The sequence below is a fragment of the Asparagus officinalis genome, chromosome 4, assembly GCF_001876935.1.
Source record: "Asparagus officinalis chromosome 4, Aspof.V1, whole genome shotgun sequence".
Taxonomy (NCBI): domain Eukaryota; kingdom Viridiplantae; phylum Streptophyta; class Magnoliopsida; order Asparagales; family Asparagaceae; genus Asparagus; species Asparagus officinalis.
In genome coordinates this window covers 79,658,706-79,668,842 of record NC_033797.1, presented here as the reverse complement: position 1 = coordinate 79,668,842, position 10,137 = coordinate 79,658,706, and the positions used below count along the sequence as shown (strand labels likewise).

Below are 10,137 nucleotides of genomic sequence, written 5' to 3'. Positions count from 1 at the left end.
TATACTAAGCCTAACGATATGAGTATATGTTCAGGGTTAAGAGAGGAGTCAGAATTAAGGGATTATCATAGTGTAAAGAAATAATCTTGAGTTCTGATTTTCCGTAAGCAAAGGCATTAGGCATCCCAGAAGAGGTTGCAAGAAATCAACTAGGAAACTTGCAACAGAAAAAAGGTTAAACTACCCGGAAGACATAATGGAGAACGATAAAGTGCTCATTTGATTGCAAATTAAGGCTAACTTCAAATTATAATATGTTAAAACCCAGACATGAAAAATCTTTTGCATCTGTGATTATCACAAAGAAGTCCTTGATATTAAAAGAAAACAACTGAATTTCATACTAGCATAATGGAGGCTGATGAACGAGATTAAAAAAAGGTATATAAAAAGATAATAGAATAGTAGGAGAGTATAGGAATATCTATACATCAACTGCGGACAAGCAAGCCATATATCACATAATAATCAGAGAATTTCCCATATCAGATGTCATGAACTGTTTACCTGAGCCAGCGTACTTTAGTATCAGACTGATTACTTTGTTCTTCATATATCAAGGCACTAGCCATAAATTGTCATTCCAGAATGACACCTGAAAAATATTGCAGTTATCACCAGCAGCCAACGCCATGTAGAATGTTGCAATTAGCCTTGCTAACCTCGCATGATTCATCAGTGAAATGTCAATCAGTATAATTAATCATCATCCTCTTCCTCTTGATGGTTTGTATGGTTGATCTTCTGAGCACGGTACATATCAGCAACCTGAAACTCCAATTGGGCAGTAATCGGGATCACATGAATAGCCTAAAAAATGACTTCAGATATAGGTTGACTTAGGAACACAATGAGAAAAACACCATGCATCAGGACTCAGTCAATTTACCTGATCAGATGTTGTGGCTTGATCTGGGTTCTTGTCGTCACGGACTCTTAATAAACGAGGAAACCGAAGAGAAATACCCTTCAAGATGAACCGATTAGAAAAACTGTACATTAGATATGTATTTCAAGAGCATAATGCAATAATGGAAGAATCCCAAACTAAAGGATGCTCATCAGCAACATTATAATATTTGTTAACCTTATTTGGATCCACTATGCCATTAGCAGCACGATGAACAGGACTTATGCTCAAGTCAGCCGCCTTTACCTCCCAGACCTGTCCATATGACATAACACTGTAAATGACACGTAAATAACCAAATGTTCTATCACAATACATAGATAGGCACAAGTAATAAATAAATGAAAACTAATTTTCATTACTAGGAGCTACACTGCTGTTTAGACATGTAGGAACAAAAGCGAAGGACAAGTGACAAATATATAAATCTAAAATAATCCTGCTCAAGTAAAGAGAGAAGCAGACTGCACAATGATCAGGTGAAATTAGAAGAACAAAGTATAATTAGAAAACGACAGTTATATTATTATTAGTACAATACTCTAGTTAATTTGATCAAGGAGGCTGCCTTAATAGACCTGAAATGAAAATTAGTTGGTATAAGTTTAAATGTTCAAATTGTGAGCGAGCCGTAAACTTTGTTGAACTTGCCGTGAAGCCTTTTCCCATATTAGAGAGCTGAACATGAAGAATGTCGTAAAGTTGACCAAAATTTCTGGGGAGAAAGCTCAAGCAAAAACGATGATTTTCCCGATGCAAAGGATTCAAATGCTAATATGTACTGTTATAAGCATAATCAGTAAAAGGTAAGAAACTGGTCCATAAACGATAAAAAATTTTCAAGTTCGCAGCAGTTAGCGGATCTCCTCACATATTTCAAATTAAAATCAGCATAGATAACTAAAAGAAAACTTGTCAAATATAACAGTAATGGATCCATGAATAACCTAATAGTTTCCAAATCAGAAATTTGCCTAATTAACGCTAAAAATATTCAAAAGAAAACTATTGCAAGATACCTATTTGAGATAGGAAGTTGAGCCGAATGGAACCAACAAGTAGTATGTAAAGAGCAATACTAGTGTGATGTCAAAATAAGAGCTCAAGGGTTTCCATGATGTGCCCATGCTGAGTTCCTCAATTTGATAGAAAACTCAAGAAAGACGGATTCCCCAAAGTTCCAAGAGCAATCTAAGAAACCCAGCAGCATCTATCCTCTTCAAGAGAAAAGAAAACTGTTTCCAGGTTGCCAAAAAAGTAGTGAGGTGTGGAAGGTTGGCAAATGTTATGGAGAAGATTTAGAGGCAGAAAGCAAGAGGGAACTAGTAAGAGTTGCCAAAAAGGGAGGATTACAACAATCCTAAGTGGTTTCTTTACAAATTTTCTTCCTTTTTTAACAAAATTCGCAGCCTGTGTTTTCAACAACTTAAGTTTGCCATGAGAACAAAAGTGTGAAGTGGTGATCTTTATTGGCCAAAGTCTTGGTCTTATGCAGTTATTTTTATTAATCCATGTGCACCAGGATAAGCCTAAACCCACTACCTCTTTACCATCTTAAAGGCTCTAAGTTACACTAAATGCATGAAGCTGTGACAAGGGTTGAGGGATTTATTTTTGTCCTCTAACATTCAAATGTCTAGTTGCCTGATGTACGTTGTTAAACCACAATCTATTAGCTCAAGCATCAATTCAAACTGGTTATATGGCACGTAAGGGCCAGCCTATCCAACTTTCAGGCATCAAGATACGTTTAAGACGTGGATGATTATCATAAGAGATTCCCAACATATCATAAGATTCCCGTTCTTGAAAATCGGCACTTCTCCAAATCCAGAAAACTGAAGGGATTCTAGGATTATTCCTTGGGGCAAATACTTTTATGCATACCTCTTCCGGTTTATCTATACCATACCGTATTTTCGTAAGATGATACACACTAGCTAAAAATCCGCCTGGTGCTGCATCATAGGCACACTGTGAGCGTAAATAATTGTAACCATATACATATGAAATGACAGCAAAGGAGTCCCAATCCTTGGTTTTTATTTGTAAAGTCTCTACTCCTCGGCAATCGAAGCCCAAAGATCAATGAATCAGTTCATGCTTGACTAGCCAATCAGATAAACGAACCTGCAACTTCCTGATTTCTCCCACATTTTTATTTGTATAAGTATTCTCTATTTCCAATGAAATTTTGAAAGATTGACCCGCTCTTTCTTATTCTGCACAAAAGAACCTTGCCTAATTCACTAATTCGTGTGAAGATGCTGAACTTTTGGATTTGAAAAATGTTTCAGAAAGTATCTCTGAAGTAGACCTCGAAGCACCAAGTTTCAAAACGTCTTGAGATGAAACTTCATAATTAGCAATTCTAATCTATTTATTGGTCCCCCATTGATTTCATCTTTTGATGGGACTAAAGTTTATGTTTAAAAGTACTCCTCATGGTCCAGAGGCAAGGTAGGGAGTTAAAATTATTAAGGTTGGTTCATGTACATTGATATCTCATGCCCTTTTAAACTTTTAAATTATTGAGTTTGATGTCTTGTCCAGTGAAAACCTTATACAATTCGTCATTCGCATCTCCTAAGCTTCTTCTGCAACTCAGTCTATTTTCAGATAAGAGGTACCCAAGGCACACACTAAATGAAGGAAAGAGTAACGCGACATGATTTTATAAAGGGATGGCAAGTGAAAAATGGAATGAATATAGAAGCTAGTAAAGAACGTGTCGTGAGAGGATGAGGATTGCACAATGAAGTGGGATCTACACATACATAATGAACAGTCACCTAGTTTCATAAAGGAACAGTCTCAGTAGTACCCGACAGATTTAAGATAGAAGAATTGAAGGATAATGGACAGTAAATTGGTTTATGGTGCAGAAGAAAGCAAGCAAAATCAATGCCAACCGGAAGAAACTTGGTGAACATAGCCACAAACTCTCATATAACTCCTACATGAAGAATCTACAAAAACAGGTTTTCTGACTTAAATTATTTATGGCATGTTTGGATGGAGGGTAGAGAGCGGGAGGGGAAGAGAAATGTAATTTTAACATTGTTTGGGAGTTGCATTTAGGAGGACAAAGGAGGGGAATGGGGGGGAAATTTGTGCCAAAATGTCACCCCCCAAATTGGAGGGTAATGAAGGGGAAGGGAAGGAAGGGGAATTTTCACCCCCTTCCTTCCCCTTCCTTCCCTAAGTGAACTCTTAAGGACAAGATTCCAAGCAGAAAACCAAGAATATTACAAATTGTATCATTAAGGGAAGACCAATGCACCATCTAACTAGTTAATATTCTGAAAACAAATGAAATTATAAAACTTTATATCCCATAATGATGTGATAACAACGTTATGATATTTCAAGTAAAGTCAAATTTCTAAGTGGCAAGTAAAATGTTTTTATTTTAGAAACTTTTAACCTGCACAACTTCTAGAAAAAAGGGGACCGACTTATAAGCTAAAGCCTATTATTTCACGATGGATCTCATTGTCATCAATATGTAAGCCACCTCCCATAGCATGCTTGAAAGCAATATAACATGATATGTAGTTGAGAAAACTCAAGAATGCTCCACATTTTTGGGGAATAGTATTCAACCTGACGTAAAGTGACAAATCTCAAGAAATAATAAGTTTATACGACCAGTTGTCAACCTGAGGAAAATACTTAATGAATTGTCATGTGATGCTGCCGCTCCTCCATCAGACCATGCCAAGGCCCTTTGAAAAACCTTCTTGCCATTTGTAACTTGGCAAATATAATTTTTGCCATCATGCATTTTAGGAGTACGCACCTAACAAGTGCGATGGAGCCCCCTACACTGGCAACTAAAAATAAAGACAAGAAAGTTGCTCTCTTAGCTGTAGGGAACAACATTCATGTCTGAGACATAAATCAATATAGGGGGACAAATGGAATAATATTCCCAAAAAGTCACATTCTATAAGACGACGTAATTTAAAATATAGTTAAATCAATATTTCTGCGGCCTCTTCCAAATAAACAGTGGAGGCTTCCTTGGTGTTAGACAGAATGAAGAGCCAAGCGTCTAAGTGAAAAATGGAGCAATGAGCATGCTTGGACAGAAACTAAAAAAAGAAATAACAATTTTATCATAAGAAAGCGACACTGTTACCTCTGCTGGTTCAAACCACACATCTGGATTCGCCGAATCAGCATATCGATAGTATGGCTGGAAATGATTTAGTGGAAAAATGGAATCAGGAGTCATATACCTTGTGAGTACATGTGCAGTATAGGAAAGAAATTATTATAGCAAGTTTAACTAAAGGGGAAGCAATGCCTTACCTTTGGCTTATGCAAGGAAAGAAATTATCGTAACAATTTTAAAAGGGGAAGGAATGCCTTACCTTTGGCTTAAGAATTATTTTACCACGAAGGTTTTTGGAACACTCTTCCAGCTGTTGTTCAGAAAATCCAGTACCTACAAAAAGTCAAATGCAGTCTTTAGCCATAAATTTGAAGACTTACCAGAAAAGGTTAAAACTTTTAGGATCATAAAGAATGCTACCTATATTACATATGCTTTGATACTCCTCATTGTGTTCATCATAGCAAGCAAGAAGAAAGGAACCATAAACGCCTGCAGAAGGACATGAAATCATCAAACTAGTTGCTTCAAAGAAAAATGGAAAGATCATACATGTGCGTGCATGTGTGTCCACACACACACCCACGCATCTTATGTACATATGTATATGATGTGTGTGTGTGTGTATATATGTGGGGTTTTTCTCTTTAGACGCGAAGGTTTACCATGATTTATGTTTAAACCTAATTGCTTTTCTTTGTATCTTTAGAACCAATCAGCTTGCGTATTTATCTTTAAACCCAAATTCTCAAATACACTTCCTACTTATGTGGTCCCCCCTAATTTAAAAAAAAGAATCCAATTTTATCTCTCTCCTTTTCTCATTTAATTCTCTCTCATCTACTTTGTGCTCTTATTTCCTTCTTCGACTCTCATAAACCCTTTAAATACCAAATTTTGATGATGATTCTTCTCTTTTTTGGTATTTTAAGGTATAAATTCTCCCAATTCTTCAACTCCTAATTTTGTAGCATAAATTCACATAAGCATTTGGGATAATAATAGCATTAATTTGTCATTTGCTTCACCATATTTTTTCACATGATTATTCACAACTCTTAATAATTGTTCATCGCAATTAATAATAATTGATAAGAGTCAAAAAACAAAAATTTTGATTTTAGTTTTCATATTTTTTAATTTTAATATGTTAGAGTGAGAAAGAGTTTTGAGGAGATGTGGGGACTCTTAAAAGTATAAATATAATATATTTTAACTATGAATTATACTATTTGGGTTGAAAGATAGAGAGAAAGTTGATTGGGTTCAAAGATACAAATAAATATACTTAGGTTTAAGCATAAATCAAGGTAAAACTTGGGATCTAAAGACAAAACCCCTATATATATACGCACGCACGCACACATACATGGTTAGGGCTACGATTGGGACTGGGATTTTAAATCCCTAAGACCCATTGTTTGGTAGTACATAGGATCGGGGTTCAGTGTATTAAATATTGGCCGCGATATCGATATTACGGCTGATATCTTGGGTTTGACACGATTCTGTAACGATATTGATGAAATTTCGTCATTTCTGATCTTTGGGATTTTTTCTGATATATCAGATATATCGGCCACTATATCAGATTGTAAATATCGGCCGATTCTATTGTTTTTGAATTTGGGTTGACTTTTGGGTTGTTTGGATTCCCAAACCCGACCTGAACCCACTAAGCCTAAAAATTAAAACCCTATCTCGAAACCAAATGCGAAAATTCCCTTCGTTCTCTCCGATTTCTCTCGCCCCTCTCTCTCTCTCTCTCTCTCTCTCTCTCTCTCTCTCTATATATATATTATATATATATATAATATATATATATAATATATATATATATATATAATATATATATATATTATATATATATGTATATTATATATATGTATATATATATATATGTATATATATATGATATATACGTAATATAGTCCTGTCGAAGGCGCTCTCTCCCTCTCTCTCCCCGCCTCCCAAAGCTCTCTCTCCCCCCGCCTATCAAAGCTCTCGAAGCTCTCATGCGGTCCCTCAAGACCCTAATCAAAGGCATGGATCTCTCTATCTCTTACTCTATTTCTTTTCAGTCTTTCTCTATCTCTCCTCTCTTTTCAGTCTCTTTCTCCTCTCTCTTTCTTCTAAACTCTAATTTTCTCAAACCCTAATTTTTCTGAACTCTTTATTTTAGGTTTTTTCATCAAAAAGTCAAGGAAGAAGAAGGTGAAGAAAGAGGGAAAATCTTTAAGGGTGAAGGTAACATGAATACAAGGACTGATTTTATTTAATTTTGAGAAATTATTTTTAATATTTTAATTGAATATTTGGACTGAAATTGAATGCAAGGACTGAGTTCATTTTAAAGAGTGTCTGGATTGACTGAATTTAAATTAAGGCATATGTTTGTTGAATGTGATTTTTGAATGTAGTTTCGTTGGATGTGGTATGTATTAACTGGCTGAAATTTGTGAAAAATCTGAAAATTTTGTTGATTTTGTGGACTGAAATTCAATTATGGACTCAATTTTGAAGATCTTAAACTAAGATTAAGATTAAAATTAAAATATGTATTAATTAATTATGAAACTTATGACATTGTAGTTGTTTTCTTCCTCAAATTGGATTTTTTTGTTAGCTCATTGGTATAGTTTGTTTATCTAAAAGACTAAAATCCATGTTTGTTGAATGTGAAGGTGATAGTAAAAAGATGTCATCCGAAGGTCCAGAATCTAGTGCTCCTCCAAAAAAGGATGGTAAAGATCCTTGTTGACAATATGGAGAGGGAGTTGGTTCCGACACTGGAAAGGTGCGGTATAAGTTTTGCTTGCAAGCTTTTAGTGGTGGCATAAGCCAATTCAAAGCTCATTTTGTGGGAAAAAGAGGAAATTGTAAGCCGTGTGACAAGGATCCCCAAGATGTGAAGAATAAAATTTGTGCAATGTTAGATGAGGCTAATAAAAAAAGGATGAAAAGAATGCTAGATTAAATTTGTTATTGAGTGATGTGCATGTAGGGGAGAAGGAAGATGAGGAGAATCCATCACAAAGAACCCCATCCTCTTCATTCGAGACAAAAAGACCAATTTACTCTTTTGCATGTCGCCCTCCCGAGGAGACCGCCGCTTTACTAGCAAAGGGGAAACAACCAATGATAGACTCAAAGCATAGAAAAAAGGCAATGGATGATGCAAATAAGTATAGGGAAATGGTTCTATCAAGCCGGCATCGCATTCAACACCGCAACAATTCCCTCCTTCCAACAAATGGTGTATGATATTGGACAGTTTGGAGCATGTATGCAAGCTCCATCGACATGAGTTAAGAGAGCCTATTTTGCAGAGAGGTGAATGAAACAAAAGTGATGGTTGAAAATTTCAAAAAGAATTGTGTGATCACCGGTTGCTCTATAATGACCGATACTTGGAGTGATCGGAAGCGGAGGAGCATAATGAACATAGTTATGCATTCCAATGGAGGGACAACATTTATAACTTCACAAGACACATCAGCCGATAAACATTATGACGGTAACTACATACTTTAATTTGTGGAGAAGGCAATTGTTGAGTTAGGGTCGAAAAACGTGGTGCAAATTATGACAGATGGAGCTTCATATATGGCGGCCGCTACTAGTTTGAAAAATACGATGCTGAATATCTTTTGGACAATTTGTGCAACACACTGTGTAAATTTGATGTTGAGTGACATAGCCAGAATCAAGCCTATTCAGAGTGCAATTTTGATGAGAATAATTTTATCAGTGTACATCTACAGTCATACCAAGTCCCTTCAATTGCTAAGAGAGTTCATAGATTAGGATATTAAGAGCTGAGGCGACGAGATTTGCTACGACATTCTTATCTCTACAGTCGATGAGGGAGAAGAAAAAAGAGAGGCGGTAGATGTTCATCTCGGATAAGTGGATGGACTGTAGTCTATCGTCAACAACACCATGCACAACACCAGACAAAAACGTATAAATATTTCAATTTGGTAGTTATAAAATAGTAAGCTCCTTGTAGTAGCCTAGTATGTTTTTTTTAATCATTGCATTTTTTGCGTTTCTTCTTTGTAGGTTGCTGAAATTATTGCAAGCAACAAGTTTTGGGACAAGGTTGATTTTACCCTTCAAGTGTTTATTCTATTGGTGAAGACTTTGAGGGGAACGGATAGTGATGAAACCCCGTCTATGGGGTTTGTTTATGAAGATATGTTGGTGGCTAAGGAAGAGATGTAAACAACCCTAAATAATGAAGAGAAGAAGTATCTTTCTATATAGAAGATGATTGATAAAAGATGGGAGGACAAATTTATGGAGCCACTATATATAGCGGGATATTATCTCAATCCCTACTTCTTTTATCCATCTTTTGTGACGATTGATAAAAATAGAACCTTCATACAAAGTATAGTTGAATGTATGCATAGATTCTATGGGGAGGATGATGCCACTTTTGGTAGGATTGGAGCTCAACTCTTTGATTTTTAGTATAAAAAAGGGTCATTTACGAGCTCTATTGCCATGAAGCAAGCTAAAAAACCCAATAGTAATCCCGTTATACTTGTATTTTCATTCAAATTATCTATTATAAAAATCTATTATAAAATTGTAATTTTTTTAAATTGTTTAATTGACTAGTTACATGGTGGTATCCTTTCGGGAATGATACGCTCGACCTTAGGAGGATGGCGATGAGATTTTGAGCTTGACCGGCGACCGCTAGCTCATCGGCTTGTAAGAGGAATTAGAGTACATTTGATATGGTAATAATAACTTCTTTAAGTTTTAATTGTGTTGGAAGCTTGGAGCATATTTGAGTCAAATTTGTTCTTTGTGCTAATTAATGTTTTAATTTGTAGATTTACACAAAGAAGAGGAACAGATTAAGTCACAAGAAATTGCATGACTTGGTTCTTGTCAAATTCAATGCAAAGCTTCGGAACAAGCATTCTAATAAGGATATAGATCCTCTACTTGCTTTTGATGATGAAGAAATGGTCACACATTGGGTGTCCCTCCAAGTCAACTTATTGATGAAAGTGATGATGAAGTGTTCTCCAGAGAACAATTAACTTGGACGCAAGCCGCAAAATTATCAGGGGCTAATCCAAAGAGG

The 10,137-nt window shown here is 35.8% G+C and overlaps 1 protein-coding gene across 2 annotated transcripts in view; it reads right to left on the bottom strand.

Annotated features, from left to right (window-relative positions):
• Positions 219–10,137, bottom strand: part of LOC109837785 (DNA ligase 1-like) — a 28,856-nt gene continuing 18,937 nt past the window's right edge. Inside the window, exons 10-15 of one of the 2 annotated variants that reach the window (XM_020406138.1) lie at positions 5,451–5,522; positions 5,290–5,363; positions 5,055–5,111; positions 1,088–1,165; positions 890–967; positions 219–768 (exon numbers count right to left, since the gene is read on the bottom strand). In XM_020406138.1, coding sequence (XP_020261727.1) covers positions 700–768; positions 890–967; positions 1,088–1,165; positions 5,055–5,111; positions 5,290–5,363; positions 5,451–5,522 — 428 coding nt within the window. In that variant the 3' untranslated portion in view covers positions 219–699. Of the gene's footprint in view, positions 811–889; positions 968–1,087; positions 1,166–5,054; positions 5,112–5,289; positions 5,364–5,450; positions 5,523–10,137 lie in introns of both variants that reach the window. The other variant, XM_020406139.1, reaches the window with a different exon arrangement.